The 26,861-nt window shown below is 49.5% G+C and overlaps 1 protein-coding gene and 1 long non-coding RNA gene across 9 annotated transcripts in view; one reads left to right on the top strand and one right to left on the bottom strand.

Moving 5' to 3' along the window:
• TPX2 (TPX2 microtubule nucleation factor) overlaps positions 1 to 22,360 on the bottom strand; it is a 36,187-nt gene extending 13,827 nt beyond the window's left edge. For 2 of the 7 annotated variants that reach the window (XM_083447375.1, XM_083447380.1), the window contains exons 1-6: positions 22,199 to 22,360; positions 7,096 to 7,235; positions 5,133 to 5,288; positions 3,886 to 4,012; positions 2,297 to 2,419; positions 1,162 to 1,292 (exon numbers count right to left, since the gene is read on the bottom strand). In XM_083447375.1, coding sequence (XP_083303501.1) covers positions 1,162 to 1,292; positions 2,297 to 2,419; positions 3,886 to 4,012; positions 5,133 to 5,288; positions 7,096 to 7,192 — 634 coding nt within the window. In that variant the 5' untranslated portion in view covers positions 7,193 to 7,235; positions 22,199 to 22,360. Of the gene's footprint in view, positions 1 to 1,161; positions 1,293 to 2,296; positions 2,420 to 3,885; positions 4,013 to 5,132; positions 5,289 to 7,095; positions 7,264 to 8,046; positions 8,132 to 10,753; positions 11,123 to 22,077 lie in introns of those variants that run through there. The other 5 variants (XM_083447374.1, XM_083447376.1, XM_083447377.1 and 2 more) reach the window with 5 other exon arrangements.
• Positions 22,009 to 25,693, top strand: LOC310680782. Of its 2 annotated transcripts, none has more exons than XR_014512940.1 (2): positions 22,009 to 22,082; positions 25,302 to 25,693. It is a non-coding gene; the product is annotated as an uncharacterized lncRNA (long non-coding RNA). The 2 variants fall into 2 exon arrangements; XR_014512941.1 differs by lacking the exon at positions 22,009 to 22,082 and adding an exon at positions 22,542 to 22,847.
• Positions 25,694 to 26,861: the final 1,168 nt, after the last annotated feature.

The following is a 26,861-nucleotide window of genomic DNA, read 5'->3' on the forward strand; positions in this document are numbered from 1 at the left end:
CACAGGCGGCTAGTTTCTACAACACACGCTTTGTACCCTCCTTTCACACAAACAGGAGTCATGAGCAGAGTTAAAGGACACATTCCAGCGAGGCAAAAAACAAAACAAAACCCTGGGTGTGAAATGGGACCAGTGAGGGATCTGGCAATTCTAAGGACCACCTTCAGCCCCTGGCCTGAGGTTTGCCACTCCCTTTTTATGACACCAACAGCCTTTCTATCTCCTAAGGCTATGATGTTGTGCTGCTTTTAACTTTTAACTCCTCTAGTGTTTTTACACTGCTGGAAACTTCCTATTTTACCCAGTATAACAGTTCCAGACAGAGGTGCTGACTTGCCCCCTACATTGAGGGGGCTGCTGTCATGTGACACTTCACGTGATACTGCCCGGTGTCTGCACGGAGGGCCAAAAAATATTGGTGAAGCTGAAATGCCCTCCACCCCCTATACCCGGTGCTGCTTCCAGATTTTATTTTATTTTACAGTGGTACCTCGGTTTACAAACAGTCCTGTTTATGAACTATTCGGTTTATGAACTCCGCAAAACCGGAAGTAGTGTTCCAGTTTGTGAACTTTGCCTCGGTCTACAAATGGAAGCCGAACGGTGGAAGGGCACAGGCGGCGGGAGGCTTCATTAGGGAAAGCGCGCCTCGGTTTAAGAACGGATTTGGTTTAAGAACAGACTTCAGGAACGGATTAAGTTCATAAACTGAGGTACAGTCATACCTCGGGTTACGAACACTGCGGGTTGTGGACTGCGCCGAACCCGGAAGGACCGGAAGGGGTTACTTCCAGATTTCGGAACTCACGTATGCACAGAAGCGCAAAATGACGTCACACGCATGTGCAGAAGTGAGTCACCCGTGTGCACAGATGCGGCGCTTCAGGCTGCGAACGCTGCGGGTTGCAAATGTGCCTCCTGCAGGGATCACATTCCTAACCTGAGGTATGACTGTACCACTTATTGGTAAGCTGTCCTGAAAATACATACATTGAAGGAAAAGGCTGGAGGTAAGTAGCTGGAAATCATTAATTTTAAAATAATTCTTTGGTGAGCTGCAATACAAATCCAAACACTAAAGAAATGCACACACTTTATTAGTGCAATAGGTTGGGCTGGGGTGGGAGGGGAGGAATCTTTGTAAGTTACTTTCAAGCTCACCCGGTCCGGCAATGGCCACTTTGAGGGAGTCCTCGTTCTTCCTGCGCAGCTCAGCCACCTCTTGCTGCAGCTGCTGCATTTTCTCTACCTCCAGGTCCTCAGTGGACTTGCCCTTGGATGAAATCCGTTTCCTGGAAAATAAAAAGACAGAGATGCCTTTCAGAAAAGGGAGCAGTGTACAAGGCTGCAGCTGCCTGAAGGTCCTCAGCCTCAGGCCTACTGCTTCTGACCCCTGCACAGCTTAGAAAGTTCCTTTAAATCAGAGGTGGGGAATCTGTGACCCTCCAGAGGTTGTTGGGATTCCAGTTCCCATCAGCTGCAGCTGGTCTGGCCAATGGTCAGGAGTGAAGGGAGCCATAGCCCAGCAACACCTGGAGGGCCACCGATTCTCCCACATTGGCTTTTAAAATAACAGGAAGAGGCAAGATTCCAAGGGAGTCACATTCTGTGCCCATCACAACACCCGATGCTTGGGCAAAATCACAACACAGATAAGAGCACTGTGGAATGCTATCCCAAGGGAGCTTCGACTGGCACCTTCATTATACACCTTCATGTATTACGCCAGGCAAAAATAATGCTCCCCTTCAACCAGGCTTTGAACTGATTAACATCTTATACCTTTTAAATGTGTGTTTTTATGATGTGAACCACCCAGATATCTATAGATGAAGGATGGTATACACATTTAATAAAGAAATAAAGTCCAAACATGAAGCCAACATTTTTGTACAGCTTTCCTTGCATCAATGAGGCCTGTGCAGGGCAAGTTTCTGGTGGATTTGGGCTCAGTTCAGACATCTCTTAAACACCCCAAGTTTGGGGTTGTATCCAATGAAGTCATCTGGTTACCACACCAGTTTCCACCTGTGCAACAGGACTTCCTCTCCTTGAGCCTGCCAAATCTGTTCCAGAAAGTTGGGTGAACCCGTGGAACAGATGGGGGGCACATGGAGAGGTTGTCCCATTGTACTGGGGGAAATTATTGTGGACAACTTTGTTGGATAAAACTTTCTTGGCACTTGAAGAGGGCTTGAAGTAAGATGGCACAGTGACCACCAGCCAATTCAAACACCACAGCAAGCCACTCCTTTGTGCCTCTCCCCTTGCTCAACCCACCAAGACCTACACTTACTGTTTCTTTACAGGTGGCGGCAGTTGTTCATTGGTGGCCAAGGCGGCACATCTCTTGGCATGCATTTTGGCAGCGCACTTGCGCTGAGCACTCTTCTGCCGTTCCAAGAGCTGTTTTGACACCCTGCAGGGGAGGAAAAGGGAAAAGCCAGACGACTGTAAAGGAACGGGGTGGAATGAGATGAAGAGACACAGCCTCAAAGTTTACAAGTTTCAGCTACTGCAATAATATGGAGCCATTCCAAAACAAGAGGGAAAAAGAGGGGATTAGTAGGGCATTCAAAATAGGACTCTTGCATATTTTACATGGGATGAGCATCATGTGCTCTTGCACCTAGCACATTGTCTGCTTGGGGTACGGAGGCTGCAGTTGGAGGCACCAGAAGCAGTTATCCAGGAAATAGCTCCAGGTACCCCAATTTCCCCATGTTTGAAACCTGCAATATTTTATCCATTTGGCTTTGGGCAAGTATTGCTTTATGCAGCATTTCGAACATGGTCATGCTGATAACAGACTCATTTAAGAAATTGAAATTGAAGCATCTTTTCACAAGAAGGCATCTAATCTGTCTTCCCTCCTCAACCACTGATCCGGATCCTCCCTCCCATGATGACTTTTGACAGTTATTGGGAGAAAATCTGGCTGGCGTCCCTCCTCTTTAGTACTAGATCCTGGAAAGATGCACACCCACAAAAACACATTTGCTCATTTATGTTGAGACTATTTGTCATGTTCTCAAGGACAACCTGATTTCAGAATTAGATCACAATATACCATATTTTTCGCTCTATAAGACGCACTTTCCCCATCCTAAAAAGTAAGGGGAAATGTGTGTGCATCTTATGGAGCGAATGCAGGCGGGAGGCTCTCTCAGTGCTCCCTTTAAGGAGCTGCATGGAGCGTGCGTGCAGCTCTTGGGGGCTTTTCCCGAGGAGGGAGAAGGGCTGCCCTGCAATCCTGCTGGCTGCCCTGCTTCTGGCTTAGCCGCACACAGCCTCTCCTGGGCAAGGGGAGCCTTCATCCCCTGCCCAGGAGAGGCTGAGCGGCTATCCCATAAGCCAGGACAGCAAGCCGGATTGCTGCGCAGCGATCCCGCTTGTTGTTCTGGCTTATGGGATTCAGATTTTTTCTCTCCTTGTTTTCCTCTTCCAAAAACTAGGTGCATCTTATGGTCTGGTGCGTCTTATAGAGCGAAAAATACGGTAATAGCCATGTTGGAGATTCTTGGCAGCCATGAGGACTAGAAACTTATTATTTTATGAATTCATTATACTGGCCTCTCTGAGAAGGAGCCCACTGAAGGGGCAATCTGGAAGGAAGGGTTGTGCATCAGCTTTATTCCCACAATCAGATCACTTTGCAGCTTCCCAGAACTGCAGACCCGGAAGTTAGCTTAAGAGCAACCAAAGGAGAAGGAAAGTCCTAGGCCAGCTGGAAAAGCTGAGCAGGCCATTTCTTGAGAGAATAGAGAGAAGCACTTGTGGGAGGATCAAGATGTTAGGCAACCATTGTCTACGTCAAAGCTTACAAGCTGTGTCAACACCAAGTCCCAGGGGAAAGTTGACCCACTTGGAGATTAGAATGCTTACCTTCCTGGGGCCCTTGCAGGGGCAGCTGCCGCCTCATTTGATGCACTGCGCCACTGTGCCATGGATCCAACCACATTTGGTGGCACCCTGTTAGCCAGTCCCATCTCATTTTCATTGTCATTCTCAGCTAAGGCAAATAAGAAACATGAGCTATATACATTCTTCGAAACTTAAATGCCCCTTCTTCCTCTCCAAGGGCTCAAAGCCAGCTAATAGCTTATACAACATTCACAAAAAAGACCCCAATAGCTATCCATAAAAACCCTTACAGTGCCCCCTCCGACACCCCCAGGAAAAGCCTGCTACAGGATAGGATACTACCAACAGATGCACAGAGGCTTGAGCCTGTCATCGGCAAGTGAGGTTGTGAGGGAAGGAGCTTTAAAAACTTCACAGCTTTGAACTATCAGCACAGAAGAAAAACAAATGAGCAGGAAATAGATCTTTTGCTAGCTTCAGCAGTAAACAGCTTGCTTGTGTATTTGAGGTTGTAGTTCATCTTTCCACTCTATATTTGGGACCCTGCGTTATCCTTCCACAACTCCACACCCTGCTTGATGCATCCAGCATGGCCAATAAAGCACCCTCAGAGGGATATGTAAACCTTAGCTTAGCCCCACTGAGACCTGAATTAGGACTTGTGCTTTTTAATTTACTTAGAAGTTATCCCGAGTCAGTGGCAAGTTAAGGCGGTAGCCTTGTTTGTAGCTAGTATCAAATTATTCGGAATGGTGAAAAGCCGAGTGGACTGCGATGAATTCTGCTGGTTGACTGAGAGAACCCAAAGAGTGCTCACTAATGGTTTCTCAACATCCTGGAAAAAAGTGACACGTTGGGTACTGCACTCATAGGATTCTGTCCTGAGCCTGGCATTGTTCAACATCTTTATAAAGGACTTCGATGAAGGAATTGAGGGGACGCACATCAAATTTGCAGATAACACCAAACTGGGAAGGGTAGCTAATGCTGCAGAAAATAGAGTCCAGATTCAAGGCAGCCCTAACAGACTGGAGAACAGGGCCAAAACCAACAAAAGGAATTTCAATAGGGACAAGCGTAAGGTTCAACCCTTAGGCGGGAATAATCAGATGCACATTTGTGTATCAGGCATTCAGGTCTTGACACTGCCAGAGAAAGCCAAGCCTCACATGAGCAAGTTCACAGGCCATCACTGGACTAGGTCCGTATACCCTTCTATTACCATTGTAAGTTTATAAGAACTTGCTGTCCTGAGCTGAACAACTTACTGGATTTCACCATTGGAGAGACAATGGCACGTGGAATGTTAGCCCTTGATGCTGAGGATTTCTGCAGGATGCCGGCTGGCATGTCTGAACTTGGAGTTCTCAGAAGACTGGCTGGCATATCTGAACTTGGAGTGCTCAGAAGACCAGCTCTAAGATCTGGAAAAACCAACAATCACCTGGTTAAATTCATTGTACCTCCCAATGCTGCTTGGCAGGCTAATTGCCATCTCCACTGCCAGCTGTGGCCTTTATGGGCCTTCCTCTCCCAGTCCAAGGGCCAGGCAAACACAGAGAAGACCTCAGGTGCCCTGCTCCTTTCCCACCTTTGGGGGAAATGGAGCAAAACACAGCTTAGAGAAGAAAGAAAAAGTACCAGCTAGACTCAAGAGCAGTCGTGTTTGCTAGTCCGGCTTTTGACAAGAGGATAGATTAATCTTCTCTCACCTTGACTCAAAATTCTCAAAGCTCAAAATTACCAGATGTAGTGTGGTAGAAACTTGAGGCTACTGCTTCCCGCTCCCTGCCCACTTTCCTAAAGTTGGCTGAAAACATATCACAGCACAACAAAAAACTTGGACCCTGCAGATCCCGTGTGCATTGTTAGAACATACTGCAAGTTCACAGCATTTGGGAAGTGAGTGTTCAAGGAAGCAACTGCAGATCTCTCAAGAGGTTTTTGATACGTCACGTCCTTCCACTACAGAGAGGAAGATGTGTGGAATCACAAAAGCCACATTTGAGACAGAAGATCACAACTGGATCTCTCTGCATGTTTTTGTAAACATAAAACAAGCGAAGAGAACTCATTTACTCTCGAAAGGGTCCCTGCATGGCTAATTATAGCTTCTGAGGCAGGACAAACTTAGGCTGGGGGGTGGGGGAACCGTTAAACACCCACCCACCTTGGCACCACTCTGAAAGCATTAGTAGATTCCTGTTTGTTTGGAAAAGGCTCTCGCTCTTGCTTACATACAAATTAATAAAGATCAGATGATGATCTCCCAGATCACACGTGGTCCTGAGAAGGGACTCATTTCTAGTCTTCTCTTTATTTTATTCATTTCATTTTATTCACATAAACCTCCATCATCCTTAATACAAACTGAACTGCATCCTAGCACTTCCATCAAAAACATGAGGGCATGACAGTATGGAAAAATTTCCAAGATGAACTCAAGCAACTCCCTGATTATGTCTGTATCTGTCCAGAAATCAGTGTGCCAATACTGGTAACCCTGTTTGGCTAACAGCACTGGCAATAATTTCTGTTCTCCAAAGCTTTGTATTTCACCACCTTAAAATAATTCAGGAGGCCCAGGCAATTCGTTTTATTCTGATCTGCTTCCAACCAAGCAGAAGGACAAGTGTGATGCATTTAAGGGCTCTTGGAATATTAAGCCATCCCAACTTGGGGTAGCCTACAGCATATTCTGTGTTGGTCTTTCCTCTCTCTTACGTTGCCTCTCTCAGCTCATATAGCTCCTAGCTGGCCCCTCTTCTCTTTCAGACAACCCTATGCATCTTTAACCATTGCCAAGTCCAACAAGGGTCTCCTCAGCAGTTGTGGGTTGCTTTGCCCAACACCTGCACGTGGAAGAAAGTTGTTGACAATATAGGCAGCCCTCTTCCATGCTCCTTTTGATACATACGGTCACAAAGAGAGTAGACGGTTGGTTTTCTAATGCTGTTTCATCACTTCCTGTACAATGAGTATAAGATGTCTGCAGCCCTCCAGATGTTGTTGGACTACAGATCCCGCCATCCTTGACCTCTGGGCCATGCAGTCTGTGGATGATGGGAGTTGGAGTCTTATAGCATCCTATACTGGCTGTACACCACAGTTTATGCTGCAAGTGTTTACCCGATAACAAACACCTCCTCAAGCCTGTGAAATCCCCTAGCCAAAAAAGGGACACCAGGACCAGTTTTTCATCCCAACATGGCAGAATATGCAGATACTCACCAAACCAGGCATCAATGCCAGTTGTTTCACCATCTTTAATGTTCTTAAAGTCAATGTATTCATTGGGGACATCAAAGGAATACCGTTCCTCAGACATTTTGCTGGAGCAAAGCCCTTTTCCAGCAATCTTGGAGCAAACCCTTGAGAATCAAGAAATATACAGCACTATTAGCATGGCAAGTAACTTACAAATGCTATCTTTTTCAGCATCTCAAAGCTATGGATGGTCAGTCTATTTCTGCTTTTATAGATTGGAAGCTACAGTCACAAGCCACCCATGTTTAAAACTAACCAATGACCCAAGGTTGAACTGGGACTGCAACCTTGCAACCATCCCAGGTCTAGGTACAATGACTATCAGCTAGAGGACACTACAACCCAAAGCAATGCAAGACAGAAGACCAAGAAAGAAGGTTAAGCCTCAAAGTACTTCAACATTGCGCAACAAGGAATTCATCACTTTAGAGAAGAAACACAGGTGCTCACCCTGACCTTCAGCCAGCATTTAAAATTCACCAGGCACATTTTGGCACCACGCTATTGGCCACTTAAGACCAAGTGAAGATGCCCAGGTGCCAGAATGGCACCTGACATCTCTACCATCTGGTGGTGAATGCTTGGGGAGCCTGTAGAATTCTATCCATGATATTTTATCTGCACAATCAGAACAAACTTCAGGAACCCAAGTGTTGTATTGAAAAAATGACTTTCAAGCCATCTGGCCCCAAAATGGCAACTATTGACATTCTATTTTGGTGCCTGTAACCCTGGTTTAAGGAGCCATTTGTGCCTTCAGCAAGCCACTTTCCACAAAACCTGTTTCTACAGACTTAAAAGAATCAGCCTGGCCTCACAATTGACCCCACCGTGGTTGCTTCTGGCCTCACACCCAACTCTGCAGCATTTTGAGGGCCTTCCCAAAGCTTCATTGATTGCAATTAATAAGATCACCCAGAGAATGATCCTGCAGGAAGAGACCCAGCCTGAGTTAGAAGGAGTGAAGGGGATTATAGGTGTCAGCGGAGACAGAATCAAGGAGCCAAGAAAAGGACAGGATTTTCTAGCCTAGGAACTTGAGATGTTTTTCAGACCACACCTGGTGCAAAGCAAGCCAAGAAAGGGGCCCTGAAACTCAAGTTACTCAGATTGCTCCATAGTTCTGGCCTTGCTGCAGATAGGCTGATTTAATGGGTTAATGTTGCGCTTGTGCAGAGCACCCTTTCTACAACTACAAGGGCAACTTCCATGTTAAGGGGCAGGGCTTCCTAGAATCATAAACCTGGCGCATATTTTTATGCAGCATCCTAGGTTTGAGAACATGCATTAACATATCCAGTACATCCATCCGTGCCATGTTGCCCCACCTTATTAGCAACCTTCCACAAAAGCAACTGGCTTTTGCTAAGCCAAACGGCTTCAAGTTTATCCAAAGGAAGACTTTGCATGCATGGCCTCTTCAGTCAGCTGAGGCCTAGGGCAGGATTACTGCTGGTTTATGTGCTTTTAGAAAAGCTGGCTACACTCACATGCGGGAAGGGTGCCCAGATATAAATTACAGCACCATTAGCAGGTGCCACCCTAATTTATAACCCTTGGCCTTCCCTTGCCAAGGCATGGAAAGCTGCCACATTGAAATGTAGACAAGAGGTCTCCAAGCACGGACCAGCTGAGAGACAGGGCAGAAAGGGTCCTGCAACAAGACTAAGGTGGTCTTCAAGATTAGGGAAAAGTTGGTACAATAGATCAAAATGCCCCAGAGGAGGAATGGATGGAGGGAAGAAAGTGACAGCCCCAAAGGAGAGTTGAGAGAGCTCCAAAGCCTGGCTGGAATTAGATCCCTTCTTAGCCCCCTTAATCAGGATCAAGTTTCTGTCAACACTAACAGCTTAAAAAAAATATTGAAGTGCGTCATTGACGTTCTTTTCGCCCACACGACCCAACAAGTTGAGCTGCCAAGCAGGAGGAGCAGGAATCACATTTCAGAAATGGTTGGCTCCAAAGCTAGCCCACTGCTCCCTCAGCCCCTCATTCTGAAAGAGAGTGACAACGGCCATTTCATTAGCAGGAGCTGGGGAGGCAGCTGGAGCCAGAGAAACACATTCACAGGGGAGCTGTGGTGTGCTTGAGGCCCTTGTAGGGAATCCCCCTCTGGAAGGGTCCGATTTCCAGGGCATTTCCAGAGCAGGAGGGAAAGGTAGGTCGACCATGCGAGGCAGCGTTAAGCAATGGTCTGGCCACTGGAGGAAGCCATAAGCTCAACCTCCTCAGATATCAGCCGTGGGCTGCAATTTGGGTTGTACTACAGCCACCAATTTGGACCACACTATTGAGAAGTGAGCCTTTTACCTTTCAGCTTTGCACAGTGGCTAAGGCAAAGTGAATTATTATAATCTGCAGGACAAAAAAAATTCCAATACACAATTTCCCCAAAAGCGCATACTGCTGTTTTCAGCTCAAGCCATCCATCCAAACTGGAAGCAATGATACATTCTCATCTCTATTAAGATCTGCTGCCAGAAGATGTCAAAGATTGCATTGAGTAGAAATACCTCCACCCTCATTTAAGGAAACAAGGAAAAATACAGATCTTGCAGGGAACATGTGTGCCTTGTTTTCTTTAACAGTCCATAACCTTCCAAATAGATCTGCTAGCATTAGACATCAATACACAAGCATTCTTATTAGAAAGCTGATGGACCTGGACCTTTCCCCTACCATCTGCGATTGGATTAAAGACTTTCTGAGGGATGGAATCCGCAGAAATGACTGGCAGAATCAGAGACCAGGGAGAAGAGACGGTGAAGGAAGATTGGAGGAAGTTCAAAGACTATCTACAGAAACACTATAAGATAATGAATGTTTGATGACACCAGATTGAATGTAAAAGGTTATTAGTGAAAAATGTAAAGTTTAAGAAAGATTAATGCTTTAAAATATATGGAAATGTAATTAGATTAAGACATTAAGATAATGATGAAACCAAATTATGACAGAGGGAAGGAATTTGCTGCCAGAATATATGATCTGGAATACAGAGAAGGGAGGTCTGGGGAAGTTGCAGAAACAAGTTAATGCAAAGAATATAAGGAGACAAAAATTGTTTTTAATATTTTTATTTTTTCCTTTTTCTATTTGTTGTTGTATGGTGTTTGTATGTTGTTGTATTTTTTCTTTTGTTTTTTTCTTGGTTTGTCGCACTGTTTTATTTTTTGTTCATCTATTGTAAAACTTAATAAAAATATCATATAAAAAAAAAATTAAAGACTTTCTGAGGGATCACACACAATTCGTGAGGATTGGGCCTGTTACATCTACCTCTTGAAGCTCAGCACTGGCACCCCACAGGGATGCATGCTGAATCCCTACCTGTACTCATTGTATACATATGACTGCATTTCATCTGATCCATCCACTGCAATTATTAAGTTTGCAGATGATACCACCATAATGGGTCTAAATACAGGTGGAGATGAATCAGCGTATAGGGAGGAGGTTCAAAAAGTCTCCACATGATACCTAGAGAACGACTTGAACCTAAATATCAGCAAGACAAAGGAGATGGTGTTGGACTTTCGGAGGAAGAGAGAGGAACTAGCCCCGTTGTATATCAGGTGTGTGCGTGTGGAGAGTCTCTTCCTTTAAATTCCTGGGAGTTTACCTTAGTAAAGACCTCACTTGGAAAATCAATACAACCCAGGTGGTTTAGGAAGGCCCAACAGAGACTCCATTTCCTCAGGGTCTTGCGAAAGAACAATGTCAAACAAAAATTGATGATCTGCTTCCACCGGGCCACAATAGAAAGTGTCCTTTAATACTGTATAACAGTGTGGTACGCTGGTCTGACAGTCATGGACAGGAAGTCCCTACAGAGGGTGGCGAATACAGCACATGACATCATGGGCTGTCCTCGGAGTTCGCTAGATGACATTGCGGGAGACCGCTGCCTCAGAAGAGCGAGGTAAATTCTTAGGGACGATTCACACCCTGGCCAGCACTTCTTTAATCTCCTACCTTCGGGCAGGAGATACAGAAGTATAGTCAGCCGCACCAACAGGTTAAATAACAGTTTTTATCCGTAGTCTGCTGAATGGAAAAAAAATAGTGGTGTAATTGACTTCTGACAAGCACACTAGACTGAGTGTATGGGGGGGGGGGCTCGTTTAATTTCATTGCACACAGGTGGTGTAGTGACAATAAAGGTTTATTATTTATTTATTATTGTAATAAGAGGCCTCTGAGAACCAACCCTTCCTATTTTAGAAGAAGCCTCACTGGAACACAGGAGGCTGTCTTATTCCATGTTACACCATTGGTCCACTGACTGCCATCAACTCTCCAGGGCTTCAGGCTGAGGAATTTCCAAGCCCCACCTAGGAATATCTGAGATTAATCTGGGGCCTTCTGCATGGAAAGCATGTGCACAGGTTAGAAAGCAAGGAGCCATTTAGATGCCTGAACAGCAACAGAACCGAGGAGCAGCTTTACTGGACTAAATGTTTCTAGAAATCACACAAGTAGGGCACTAAACCAACTGCTCCCACCCGATTATCCTCTCCTAAGTACACAGGATTCAGATGCTTTTGCACATCTGCTGTTCATTGCATTAGGGCTTGTGAGGAAGAACATTCTGGGAGATGGTGCCTCCCACAGCCAATTTACCAGATATGCCTGCCTCTCTGCCACCTCACACCATTACTTGGTTGGTACAGGGGTACTCAATAGGCTTTACTAGTGAAGTTCAGCAAGGCTATGGATTGCAGGCTTTTTTTAGCACTTATCTCAACTCTCTCATCACAGGGCAGGGCTGTGTCACTTTCTGCACCTCTGCAGAAAAGGTCAACCAGCAGCATGGAGGGCATAGCATGCCTTTTCCCAGCTAGGAACCACAACAGCCACACTTAATCACATCCAACCTTGGGCATAATCTATCCTTCACTGATACTGCACAGCTTCGGCCTTTTCATCAGAGGAGTAAGAATAATCCCTGCTAGACAAGTAGAGGCTGTGAAGCCACAGAGACATATGGATTACACCCAAGGTTAGAAGCCATTACGTTCTGCCCACTCCTCCACCGCCACCACCCAATCATGCAGATCTTTTTGCTTTCAAGCCCAGGCACTTCCAAGAAACTATTGTGCAAGACCAGGCTGGAGGACATGAGCAACTCATGCTACAAACAGAACAAGCTGGCACAGGTGCTGCGCTGACCACTTGCCCCATTGACCATATCCCCAGCTAACTTGCAGGCCTCTTGTGCCCAAGGGCCCACATTCCTTCACTGCAGAAACACTTACAGATGTTCAAGGCTTCCATTACACTAAAGAAATCCCAGGACAAATCAAGGTTTCAGGCAGAGCAGCGGAAGTATTTTAGGGTCTCAGCATCATCAAAGGATAACTGCCTGGTAAGTCCCACCCCAAACTTACTCATTGTGATGGCCTGGGATTCCGATTCGGAGGATGAAACAGAGGAATCCCGGCCTGCACAGGAGTCCCCGCCTCCAGGGCCGGCTGAACTGGGGCCAGGCCTAGATGCTGAAGAGCCTGCACCTGTGGCAGTGCATCAGGAGCTGGCCCCAGGTGAAGCCCTTCTGGCCCCAGAGAGGCTTGACGACTCAGTGGCCACAGGTGGGCCTCCTCCAGGGCCCAGTAACCCTTCGGCCTCTCCTGATCTGCAGAGGTTTAGAGCAGAGAGGCGAAGGGAACTGGTTGCCCCCAGGAGGAGTGCTCGCCTTAAGGCCAGAGGAGGCGGGGCTCCTGGGGGCCGGGACCGCCCCTGGCCTTAGAAGAGGATAAAAGCCCAGTCAGCCCGGCCCCAGGTTGCGGGAGCAACGTCGTTGTTGGCTTCGGACCTTCCTGCGTTCGTGATCCCTGCTCGTGACTATCCGGTACTCCTGTTCCCTGCTCGGCCTCCTGTTCCCGACCATCCGGTGTTCCTGTTCCCTGCACAGCCTCCTGTTCCAGCGTTCCTGTTCACCGCCCGGCACTCTGCCTCGGACCTTGCCCCTCTTCGTGTGGACTTTGCTACACCCAAGGTACCTTACCCCCGGGACCAGCACAGTTTGCTCCCGCCACCTCCCGCACTCCCCCTTCGTCGGGGTGCGTTCGGGAAGAGCCAGAGGCCATGGCTGAACAGGCGGCTGCACTGGTGGCTTTGGCCCAGGAGAACCAGGCCTTGTCTCACACCGTGCAGCAGCTCAGTGACGCGGTTGAGGCACTTCAGCAACGCTTGGAAGCCCTACCGGCTTCTGGGGCCGACGCCCCGGCTCCGGGCAAGTACCCAGTGGCTTTGCCTGAGAAATTTGATGGAGCCCCGGCCAGCTTTCCCATGTTCCTGGCCCAGGCCAAACTGTATATTCAGGGGCGAGCCCGGAACTTTCCTGACGACCGTACCAAGGTGCACTTTTTGATTAGCTTGTTAAAGGACCAGGCGGCCAAGTGGGCGTTGCCGCTACTCAGGCAAGACTCCCCCTTGCTGGCAGACTATACGGGGTTTTGCAATCGTTTGGAGGCCGCGTTCGGCAACCCCCAGAAAGAGAGTCAAGCCAACCGGGCGATTCGGCATTTGAAACAGGGCAAGTCCACGGTGGCCACATATACCACGGAGTTCCGGCTGTTGGCACAGGACTTGACCTGGAATGACTCGGCACTGCGGGACCAGTATCTCGAAGGGCTTTCGGACGAGGTACTGGACCAGTTGGCCACAATGGAACGCCCCACCACGCTGGACACTCTCATTCAACGGAGTCTACAAATAGGCGACCGGTTGGAGGATCGTCGTCAGGCCCGGGGTCGCCGACACTTCCAGTTCACGGCACCAGCTTTTTCCGGCAGCCCCACGGTCACAACTGATTTAACGGAGGAGCCTATGCAGCTCGGGGCAGTGCGGCCACGCCTTTCCCCCGCAGAGAAGGCGCGGCGTCGGGATGGAAATCTCTGTCTTTACTGTGGCGGAAGTGGACACTTCGCTCGGTCCTGCCCTGAGAAACGCCAGCCGCAGGGAAACCGCCAACCCCAGTAGCTGATGGCCCTAGCTACCGGGGGTCCCAAACCGTACAGAATGGGCCCGCACCAATGGACTTGCAACATCTTATGGTTTCGGTACGTTTATACCCTCCAGGTGGGCCCTGGATCCTCACCCATGCTTTGGTAGATTCAGGGGCAACCCGCTCCTATATGGACGCTGCTTTTGCCGCCCATTATCAGGTGCCACTTCGGAACAAGCCAGTACCGGTCCAGGTGGAAGCGATTGACGGACGACTTCTGCGTTCAGGTGCCGTTACTCAGGAGACCCAGCCTCTGGTCCTGTGTCTCCAGCAGCACCGGGAGTTGCGAACTTTGGACATTGCCTCTATGCCCCGCTTCCCCCTGGTGCTCGGGATGGACTGGCTGGAGGCCCACAACGTTCAGATTGACTGGGTCAAACGGACCGTGCACTTCCCAGACCCATGTTCCCATGCTCAATCCGGAACGCTGGCGGCCGCGCCCTCAGAGGAGGCAGCACCCACGCTCCCAGCCGTGTACCAGGACTACCAGGACGTGTTCGAGGAACGGGGGGCAGACCAGCTGCCGCCGCATCGGCCTTTTGACTGCGGCATAGACCTCCAACCCGGAGCGCCTTTACCAGTGAGTCGCTTATATTCCCTAACAGAGCCAGAGCGCGAGGCTTTGCAGGACTTCTTGCGCAAGAACCTGGAGCGTGGGTTCATTAGGCCTTCCACCTCGCCCACCGCGGCGCCGGTGCTTTTTGTTAAGAAGAAATGTGGGGAACTCCGCCCTTGCCATGATTACCGAGCCCTGAACAAAATTACCGTCCCAGACCGGTACCCCTTGCCCCTTATCTCGGAGCTGCTGGAGCGGGTGCAAGGGGCACAGGTGTTCACCAAGCTGGACCTCCGGGGGGCCTACAACTTGATTCGGATCCGAGCCGGGGATGAGTGGAAGACAGCGTTTGGGACCCGGTACGGGCAGTTCGAATATTTGGTTATGCCTTTCGGTTTGTGCAACGCGCCTGCTGTGTTTCAACGCTACATCAACCACGTGTTTCAGGACCTGTTAGACAAGTACGTGGTGGTGTATTTGGATGACATACTGATTTACTCCCGTGACCCGGCTCGCCATGAGGGACATGTCCGGACCGTGCTGCAGCGCTTGCGTGAGCACCGTTTGTACGCAAAGCTCAGCAAGTGCGAGTTCCATCAGCGGACTGTGGACTTCCTTGGTCACCGGCTCTCTCCAGATGGGGTGCAAATGGACCCGGGGAAGGTGACAGCGGTTCAAGAATGGGCGGCACCCCGGAACCGCAAGGACCTACAGCGTTTCCTGGGGTTCGCCAATTACTACCGGACCTTCATCGCTGATTATGCTCATCGCACCACCCCGTTGACCCGGCTACTGCGCCCAAAGACGCCGTTTTCCTGGGACAAGGAGGCAGAGGAGGCGTTTCAGGGGTTGAAGGCCTGTTTCCAGAGGGCACCAATCTTACAACATCCTGACCCCTCTCGACCCTTTGTGGTGGAGACCGACGCTTCCAGTACGGCTCTCGGTGCCGTCTTGTCTCAACAGATTGGTCCTGAAGCGCCACTCTTACCCTGTGCCTTCTATTCCCGCCAGCTCCTACCAGCGGAGCGTAACTATACTGTGTGGGAGCGGGAACTACTGGCCATCAAGGTAGCCTTTGAGGTCTGGCGCCACCATCTTGAGGGGGCACGACATCCGGTGGAGGTGAGAACCGACCACCGGAACCTGGAGTACCTCCAGACCACCCGCAAGCTGAACCAAAGACAGATCCGGTGGGCGTTGTTCTTTTCCCGGTTCCAGTTCCGGATCCGCTACATCCCTAGCTCTCAGAATCAGAAGGCGGATGCCCTGTCCCGGAAACCTGACGACAACGCAGACACGGTACAGCAAGCAGAACCCACCACGATCCTACCTCCGGCTGCATTCCTGGCCACCCAGGAGGCGCAGCCACTGCAGGTTCGGGTGCGGGAACAGCAGCGGGTCGACGCTTGGGCCCAGGAACGACTCCGGGAGCTGGCTGAAGGGTCCAGCCCACAGTATCCGGGGCTGGTCCTGCATCAGGGCCTTCTGCTGCACCACGGTCGTTTGTACATCCCGCCAGGGCCACTACGGCTGGAGGTTCTCCGGATGGCCCATGATGCCCCAGCAGCGGGGCACTTTGGACGGTATCGGACCACCCATCTGGTCAGTCGAGAGTTTTGGTGGCCCCGCCTGAAGGCTGACGTGGCTCGCTACGTTGCTGGTTGTGATGTCTGCCGGCGCGCCAAGGGACCTACCGGGCGACCCCCCGGCCTACTTCAGCCATTGCCAGTTCCACCGCACCCTTGGCACACGGTTTCGTTGGACTTTGTAGTGGACTTACCCTCGTCTCGTGGCTGTACCTGCCTTCTGGTTTTCTCCGACCATTTCACCAAGATGGTGCACTGCGCTCCCTGTCCATCTGTACCCACAGCCAAGGAAACTGCTCAGCTGTACCTTCAGCATGTCTTCCGCCTGCATGGCCTACCTGAGCGCGTGGTGTCCGACCGGGGCGTTCAGTTCACATCCCGGTTCTGGCAAGCACTACACCGGACCCTCGGGACGGAGGTCTGCCTCTCGTCAGCCTACCACCCACAGACCGATGGCCAGACGGAACGGGCGAACGCGGTGCTGGAGCAGTACCTCCGGTGTTACTGCAGCTACCAGCAGGATGACTGGGTCGACCACCTGGCATTGGCGGAGTTCGCCTACAATAACGCGGTGAATGCGTCCACCCAGCAGACCCCGTTCCAGGCCAGTTATGGTTATCATCCACGGCTGTTTCCAGAGGTGCTGCCGACATCCGCAGTCCCGGCGGTGACGGAGTGGCTTCAAGAGCTCCAGTCCCAGCAACAGCTTTTGGTGGAGCAACTGCACCAGGCCAAGGAAGCGTACAAGGCCCAGGCCGACCGCCACCGCCAGGTGGGGCCGGAACTTCGCGTCGGTGACCTGGTTTGGCTCTCCACTCGCCACCTCCACCCCTCTCGACCTTCGCGGAAGTTGGACGCCCGCTTCACCGGCCCGTTCCCTATCGTAGACCAAGTCTCTCCTGTGGCATTTCGTCTCCGGTTACCCGCAACCCTGAAGGTTCACCCGGTCTTCCACAGGTCCCTTTTGAGTCCGGTGGCCCCACCCGACGAGTTCCACCCGAACCGTCCCCGACCGCAGCCAGTGTTGGTTCGGGGAGAGCCTGAGTACGAGGTGGAACGCATCCTGGACTCCCGATACCGCAGAGGGAAGCTGCAGTATCTCATTGACTGGAAGGGGTACGGACCGGAGGACCGTTCCTGGGAACCAGCGGCCAACGTCCACGCACCTGCCTGCCTCCGAGAGTTCCATGCGACGTACCCCGGCAAGCCGGGTCCGGACCCTCGGTTGAGGGGGGGGCCTGGGAGGGGGGATGGTGTGATGGCCTGGGATTCCGATTCGGAGGATGAAACAGAGGAATCCCGGCCTGCACAGGAGTCCCCGCCTCCAGGGCCGGCTGAACTGGGGCCAGGCCTAGATGCTGAAGAGCCTGCACCTGTGGCAGTGCATCAGGAGCTGGCCCCAGGTGAAGCCCTTCTGGCCCCAGAGAGGCTTGACGACTCAGTGGCCACAGGTGGGCCTCCTCCAGGGCCCAGTAACCCTTCGGCCTCTCCTGATCTGCAGAGGTTTAGAGCAGAGAGGCGAAGGGAACTGGTTGCCCCCAGGAGGAGTGCTCGCCTTAAGGCCAGAGGAGGCGGGGCTCCTGGGGGCCGGGACCGCCCCTGGCCTTAGAAGAGGATAAAAGCCCAGTCAGCCCGGCCCCAGGTTGCGGGAGCAACGTCGTTGTTGGCTTCGGACCTTCCTGCGTTCGTGATCCCTGCTCGTGACTATCCGGTACTCCTGTTCCCTGCTCGGCCTCCTGTTCCCGACCATCCGGTGTTCCTGTTCCCTGCACAGCCTCCTGTTCCAGCGTTCCTGTTCACCGCCCGGCACTCTGCCTCGGACCTTGCCCCTCTTCGTGTGGACTTTGCTACACCCAAGGTACCTTACCCCCGGGACCAGCACACTCATGTAAGTAAGGGTGCTCATGCCATAGGTACCTATTTCCTTACAGCACAATCCTCATGTTAGAAAGCTAATTCCCGGGTACCCAGGAGGGGCGGGTAATGTCTTTACTAGTAAGTATGTCATTTGTAAATGCATTTTTGTTTTTATGCTTTCAACTCCACACATGCAAGACACACAGAAATTCTGTTCAGCACTTAGGAGAATGACAATTTGGGGGCAGGGGGAGGAGAAACAAAAGGTTTTTGGAGTTTAACTTCTATGCACTGCCCATTTAAACTGGACCTTATATGTCAAACACACAAAATGCATTAGGAATCTCAGCACATGGAATGGTAATGTTTGTTATATTAATAGGGCACAGGTTCTGCAGTTTCTATTCAGGTCACTTCAAATCTGCCCATAAATGGAAACTGCAATGCTGAGCCCTCATTATCTTTTTCTCCCACCCCACCCCCCAATATCTGCCTTCAGCTAGCAAAAAATAAGTTGAAAATAGAAGCCAATGACCCCATGATAACAAAGAAAGGTGACTGTATATATATCAGGAACAAGATGAAAAATCAACATTCTAATGTGGAAGCAGGAAATGTGTCAAGCAGCAGCTCAAAGTAAACAACCCAATTTTATTATTCTATGATGCAATTAGCATCTTCTCTCAGAATGAGCCCATTTCTAATGTTTCTATGTTGTAAAGAAAAAAACTTGTTATTCTCTTCCCCCACAAGCATTTTTTCCCAACTATCCTTCACCATTTCTGGTGGAATTTACGGATGCAGACCATGTACCCTGCTGGTACCAGTGTCAGAGCTGTTCCAACTGTTTCTGGGTGCTCTGCAAGGTCACAACCTGACTCAGCCCCTGGTACAGAGCTCTGGGGCCTAACAAACATGTGGGAGGCCCTGCACTTTAAGGCCAAGATGCAAACCGTAATGTGCCAGCCAGGAAGTCTTGGTGGATCTGCAATGTTATCCCCATGCTAATTCTGCTTATCCATCATGCTTGATGTTGCAACAGACTCATTTGTGGAACAGGGAGAGTCAAGTGAGAGAGATAAAAGCTGTGCCAGTATTTCCCAGACTTCTTATGCCCCTCCACCCCAGCTAGAGATCCGTGTCTCCCTTCCCAGCAACCCAAAAATAAATGCCCCTGACATCGTATGCCCTGTAATTCAGGCCCCACAAGCTCTAGGAGACATCAAGATGGGACAAGTTAAAAATAGGTGTTAAAGGGACAGCAGGGGATTTGGGGCTGATGTGTTAGACTTGGTGCAAAGGGGAACCAGAAAGCCTCTTAAGACACCCAAAATCTCCTGCTTAATGCCAGGCCAGCTTTTGCCTAGGTGCCCTAAGTTTAGATTTGTCATAGTGCCTGAGAAAGGAAGGCATGGGGCGGGGGGAATCGCTAGAACAATGAAATCCCTCCTAACCAACACCCTGGAGCTGGAAATTGGGCTGGTTATTTTGAGACCTAGCATTCCTTCCAGTTGTGTGCTCTTATTTTCTTCCCATTATGTGAAATGGCTAGAACCAAGTTTTTAATTGGATGCATATTATTTAGTGATCAAAAAGCTCTCCATTTTTAACTTGTTCTCTACTCTAAAAGCTAACAGTTAGGGCAGGCTATAATACCTAAATTATATCACCACAACACAAAACCAGGAGAGTGTAACACAGAGCAAGTACACAGGCCTTACTCTGCAACAGAGCAAAAAAGTACACTGGAAAGAGCAAGAATTGTAAGTATTCTAAAACCTCCTGGCAATCGGCCTTGAATGTTCTGTTAATATGCATCATGCACCAGAGCAGTGGTGGCATTCCAAAAATTTGTATCTACTCACTGCTTTGGCGCTGTTGTACAGGGAACTTAATTAATCATCCATTTATCTGCCTGGTGTTTCTCTCAAACAGAAAGCAACTAAACCATCACTGTCTCTATCAGAACCATTGGAAATAAAGAACTTGCAGAATACCTCACCTCATCTAAAGCAAACTTGCCTTCTGAATGCAAGAACAGCTCTGCTAGCAGATGAAAGGGTCATCTATCTAGTGTCAAAATCACTAGTATCCGTTTCAGTCAACCAGATTCCTCTAAGAAGCCCAGAACGCCACTTGTCTCAACACTTGGCTTTGCAGCCATCACTTTTTCCCATCCTGCTGGGTGAGTGGGTTAAAAGAGAGAGAGGAACCCATATAAACCTGTCTAGATGTTATGATCTGGAGGAGAGGTCCTGCTGGAAGCTTTGCTGCCTTAATGAAGCTCTATGAGCAGGAGTGTGTGAGGGGGCCTTCTTTGTGTTGGCCCCTATGTATGGGTCATACATGACACCACCAGATCAAGACATAAAGATGAGATCAGAATATGCATCCTGTTTAACAGCTACTTATACTGAGCTGTATGTAAATAATACTTGGACCACATGATGAAGGATGGGTGGAACATAGTGTTGTATCCCACCCCCAATCTCCAAGCGGTGTGAGATTGCAAGGGTTACTGGCACTAACTCAAGGTTTGTGTTTCTTTTTGGAACGAGATACAGGTGAATATTTTAGGTGAATTCAATTGACATGCAATCACAGACATCCAGGTCCTTTTAGACCTGGAAGAGGGCATAAGGGGGGGCAGAACAGGGCATGCTTATGTGGGGGCTGACGCATGTGGGGGCTGGGAACAGAGCTTTCACGAGAAATGGTTGCTGCCTGTACAGCAGAGATGGTGCTGCCTTTATGGTACATGGTTTATTTACACATATATACAACCCGAGCCTAAAAGGAAATCAAGCCTGTCTGTCCGTCTCTCTCCCCGACTTTCCAGCCTTAAGCTTTTGCATCCAGCATGTAACTCACATCACTCAACTCTGGCCTCTTGTTTACCACCCCTTTTTCTCTTCCGTCCCCCAACCTTATACTGTATACAACGGTGGTTGCCATACATCCAGAATTTCAGACATACACAGAATACTACAGTTGGAAGCTGCGTCTGGGTGGAAAACGGCAAAACATCTGGGGAAATCGTGACATATGGCAATCTGCATTGGCAGTGTCACTTTTGCCTCTTTCCCTCAAAAATAGCTCAAAAACCGTTTTGTTGTTGCTTTTTGCGATTTTGCCAAAAAAGCTGAGCAACTTTGTATATATTTTTAAAAGCTGAACTTTTGCGTCTGGATTTTCAGTTTTTGAAATATGGCAGCCTTACATAATGTCTCTCATCAAATACAACTGATCTGTAGAATAGGCTCTACAACCTGAAAAGGGAGAGAATGCCCATATTTTTGTAACCTAAAAGAAACTATTTAATAAAAATTATTTAAAAACAAAACAAAACAAGCCACCCTTTGGCCTCTTGTCTTTTTAATGTATTTTAAATCTTTTTAAATCTTTTGTTGGAAGACCCCAGAGTTGGGGAAACCCAGCCAGATGGGTGGGGTATGCATGTATGTATACATGCATGTATAAATAAATAAATAATTATAATAATATTGTCTTTGGCGGTTGAGGGAGGGAGGAGGCCCTGAGCCACTCCCCAGGCTATAGGGCCCATTTCCACCCCCAGAATCCCCACAATAGGAAGCTGCCCAAGGGGGACTCAGACTCGCGAGCTCGAACGGACCTCCCCCGACTGGAAGCGGCTCTCCGGGGCTTCGGACGTGGCGCCCTCTTCCACCGGGAAGCCCAGCGGGGGGAGACCCGCCGAGGCCAATTCTTCCTAGGGCCGCCCGGCTGCTTCGAGGGCCTCGACCCGCCCTTGGGCCCTTAGGCAGGGGGAAGGGCGGGAAACAAAGGCGGGGGGGGGGGGAGAACCAAACCGACAGACCCAGGAAACTAACGGAGGGGATGGGGTTGGGCTTCTCCTCAGGATCCTGAAATTCGGACCCCGCACCTTCAGAACCCGCGGAACTACCTGCGGTTTTTACCTCAGGTGAGTGGGATGCCCACCCCCTCCTGTCGCGGACCGCAGGGAAAGCAGTCGCCCTCCCGAATCTTTTGTCTCTTTCCTCTCGCCACTCCCGGTTCTCGCCGCCCCCCCCCCCGTACCTCGGAGCCACCGGGGCCTCGTCTCGCCGCCGCCTCAGCTCCCTCCGCCGTTGCCGCCGTTTAAATATTTCAAACTTCGGCCTCCCTTCCGAACTGGCCAATCGTCGCCCGTCCCAAGGTCCCCATGGCGCGCTGATTGGGGCAGAGGGTGGAACTGACGGGCGGGAGGGCGGGGAGAAGGGAAAAAAAAAACAACGTCCCGGATCGCGTTGGGAAGCGGGTGCCCCGCCCCTCTCGCCGGCCTCCTCGAGGGCACGCTCGCCCCATCTTCCTTCGCGGCTCCAGGCCGCGCAGCCTCCTGGGAAACGTAGTCCGAGAAGAGGGGGGGCATGGATTAAAGGCAAGCCGAGGAGGAGCGCGCCGAATGAACTACGAGTCCCAGCAAGGGCAGCGCGGGGGGGGGGAAGAAAAAAAATGAAAACGCGCCTCCGTTAGTTTTAAGTGGTTGGTCCTGAGGGTGAATTAGATGGAGGGGGCTAGTCCTCAAGAATTTCAAAAAGAGGCCTGAAGGATTGGGGTGCCCCCCAGATGTGTTTGACCCCCAGCCAGCCCCCAAAATTGGCAGTTGCATCCTGTTTCCTTGCAGTAGCCAATCAGATGCCCAGAAAGAAAGCTTGCTCTTTGGCCCCCAAGCACATGGCAGATGCAGGTAGACTGCCTCTTAACATGCAGGCTCCATTCTTCACTTTGTTGTTGTTTAGTCGTGTCCGACTCTTCGTGACCCCCTGGACCAGAGCACGCCAGGCCCTCTTGTCTTCCTGCAGTTGGGTCAAACTCATGCTAGTCTCTTTGAGAACACTGTCCAACCATCTCGTCCTCTGTCGTCCCCTTCTCCTTGTGCCCTCCATCTTTCCCAACATCAGGGTCTTTTCCAGGGAGTCTTCTCTTCTCATGAGGTGGCCAAAGTACTGGAGCCTCAGCTTCAGGATCTGTCCTTCCAGTGATCACTCAGGGCTGATTTCCTTCAGAATGGAGAGGTTTGATCTTCTTGCAGTCCATGGGACTCTCAAGAGTCTCCTCCAGCACCAGAATTCAAAAGCACCCATTCTTCGGCGATCAGCCTTCTTTATGGTCCAGCTCTCACTCCCATACCTCACTACTGGGAAAACCATAGCTTTAACTACAGTGGTACCTCAGGTTACATACGCTTCAGGTTACAGACTCCGCTAACCCAGAAATAGTGCTTCAGGTTAAGAATGTTGCCTCAGGATGAGAACAGAACTCGTGCTCCGGCGGCGCGGCAGCAGCGGGAGACCCCATTAGCTAAAGTGGTGCTTCAGGTTAAGAACAGTTTCAGGTTAAGAACAGACCCCCAGAATGAATTAAGTACTTAACCTGAGGTACTACTGTATACGGACTTTTGTCAGCAAGGTGATGTCTCTGCTTTTTAATATCTGTCTAGGTTTGTCATCGCTTTTCTCCCAAGAAGCAGGTGTCTTTTAATTTATTAACTCTACTAAGAAAATAAGAAGAAAGATGAATTATCTGGTGCTCTCAGGTTAAGTGCCTGGGAGCATTTAAATTGCCTTAAGCTGCTCTCATCTCCCAGTTTTTGCACTCTTCCTTCTCCATAACTTACCCGCTCATCTCCAGCCCACATTCCAGCCCTGTTTCGTAATGGTTGCCAGGAGCAACACGTATTCTCCTGATCCCACTGTCCTTTTTCCTGCCCAGATGAACCATCCTATTGCACATGCTACAGAGATTGAATAAATAATAACAGTACCATCATGGTCCCTCACCAGCCAGGGTTTTGCAATCCTTTGACAGAGGTTGCGGGGTGGGGCATACAGTGGCCAGTTCGTTCTCTGGTAACACTGTTGACAGAAGCACCGGGCCTAGCATTGGTATTTGGCAACCTTAAGGTGATTCAGCATCTTAAAAAGCAGAGACATCACCTTTCCAACAAAAATCCGTATAGTTAAAGCTCTGGTTTTCCCAGTAGTGATGTATGGAAGTGAGAGCTGGACCATTAAAAAGGCTGATCGCCAAAGTATTGATGCTTTTGAATTGTGGTGCTGGAGGGGAGACTCTTAAGAGTCCCATGGACTGCAAGAAGATCAGACTGATCCATCCTGAAGGAAATCAGCCCTGAGTGCTCACTGGAAGGACAGATCCTGAAGCTGAGGCTCCAAGACTTTGGCCACCTCATGAGAAGAGAAGACTCCCTGGAAAAGACCCTGATGTTGGGAAAGATGGAGGGCAGAAGGAGAAGGGGACGATGGAGGACGAGATGGTTGGACATGTTGGGATACTGCCAGGGAGACAAAGGCCATCATGACCCCACGTCGATTCCGGACGATCCATCGATCTCCCGTAGATACAGTTTCAGTCAATTAGCGACACGAGTCTCAGAAATAACATGCCACATTCCAGAGCTCGTGCACGCTCTATCAGCAGAGTTCGCACAGCGAAAGATGCACTTAGGAGAGCATTATTTACAACTTTATTCAGCGTTGGTCAGAACAAAGAGAAAACATGACTGCCTGCTTCGATGTTCTGGCGCAGAGAGAAACGAAAGCAATGTACAAAACATAAACTTCCTGTGAACAGGAAATACGCAGGCTGTGACACAACAACCTGCTCCCTTCTTAAGGTGGAACGGAAATATCCTAACAGGACAGTGTTTTTGAAGCTACCAGCATGAGTTTGACCAAACTGCGGGAGACAGTGGAAGACAGGAGTGCCTGGCGTGCTCTGGTCCAGGGGGTCACGAAGAGTCGGACACGACTAAACGACAACAAGATGATTCAATGTTACATCTAGCTAAATGCAACGTATCAACATCTTTGGAACACCATCAAAGCACAAATGTCCTGGCATGTCCACTTAAGACTATTCTGTGGCAACCAACAATTTTATCATATACTGTAACCTTGTATGGTCTCCTTCAGGTACAGGATATGTTATTAGAAAGACATTTCCTGAGCCTGAACATATGAAGCCATAACGTAAGAAGGCATTTTATAGAATCTATTTTATATAATAGATAAAAGAAGGTAGCCAAACATTTCTGTCGTTTCTCGTGTGTTAAAAGTAATAATTAGAGCTCAATTTAGCAAACTTCAAGGATGTGTGGCGTGTGGATGGTTTTTTATTACAGGCAGCCCTTAGTGGATGAGGCTAAGAGGGACTGTTTTCCAAGGTCATCAAAGGCTAAAGAGGGCTGGACAGCTGGCCAGTAAGACTGAAGTGTGAAGAGATGCAAACAGTCCAGACTTCTTAACGTGATGAAGACATTTTGTTGTACCAAAGAGGCCCAAGGCATGTGTGAAGAATTTGTGCAGTTACAGAGGTGTTCCTCTCATCTTCCTGCATGGGAAAGGCAAGCCCTCACCCCAACTGACTCTTATCAACAGTTGTATCCTGGCTGGCTGGCTGTGGAACAGAGAAACATGTTTATCTGTGTTTATCAAAGACAGACTTTATTGCCTCCATTAGTGAAGGGCAGCCTAGCTGTGCAAACATTGTAGGAAATGAAAATGTGAAACCTCCCATCATTGTGTGGTGTTTGCACTTGATCAAGATAATCTCATTCCACATGGTAGAGGCTAGTTGTTTTTGTTATAGGAATTATAAGGTCTTATATATATATATAATAAATGTTAATAAATGTACAAGGCAAACACATACCGTATTTTTCGCCCTATAGGACGCACTTTTTCCCCTCCAAAAATGAAGGGGCTCCCGCTGCTTGTGGAGAGTTGCCTGCATGCTGAAGCCTGCGCGCGCTGAGCTCAGCGCGTCCAGGCTTCGCGGGCCTCTCAGCAAGCAGCGGGAGCCAGCGCTGGGCTCCCACGGCTTGCAGAGAGCTGCCTGCTTGGGGGCGGGGGAAGCTCGGGCTTCCCCCGCCCCAACCCCGCGCCTGGGGGTGAAATAATTCCCCCCCCTTTATTTCCCCCCCAAAAAACTAGGTGCGCCTTATGGGACGGTGCGTCCTATAGGGCGAAAAATACGGTACATAAATATATAAACCACACATCTGAAATAGTACAGGAGAGCAATCCTGAAGCCATTTTGACTCTCCCAAATTGACCTCAAATATTTTCTCTGCAAGGAGGAAGGAAATGGGGAAAGCTTTCCAATTTTCTTTGGACTTTAGGGGCTGCTTACACCTCCCTTTTCAAATACAGCCTGACAAGTGTCTGTTAAGCTGGGCACACTCTCAATATGCGTAAGAGGTTCAGGAACTAAGTATTTACCATCTCCAAGGAATGGCCAGGCTACCCAGAAAAGGCACTCAGATGAGGCATTATCAGGTATCCTGGCAGACAGGAGAGAAGCAACACACTCAAATTTCTGCTGGGGACCACCTCTTTCTGTGATGTATGTATGATGTTTTGGGGGGTGGTCTTGAGCTACAGGGTTTCAAAGGTCTATATAAGAGCTTGCACACCAATGTTCTGGGTTCCTCTCCTCCCTCCCTCCGTGCGTGGGGGACCCTGTTGCAACAGTTCAATAAAGATCAGGCTTATGAGCTACTTTGCTTTTCAAAATTCTCTGGTTGGCCTCTGTTATTTTCTCCTATGGATTGAGAACCTACATAAGGACTCTATACGGGCTCTTAGATATCCCATAAGGGAAAGGGCGCAGTCGTCTTCTTATGACATTTCCAAACAGGTTTCCTTGGCCCAAGCTCAGTTTTGTAAAGCAGGGGCCACGG

Source organism: Podarcis tiliguerta, assembly GCF_965153285.1.
Source record: "Podarcis tiliguerta genome assembly, chromosome: 6".
Classification (NCBI taxonomy): Eukaryota; Metazoa; Chordata; class Lepidosauria; order Squamata; family Lacertidae; genus Podarcis; species Podarcis tiliguerta.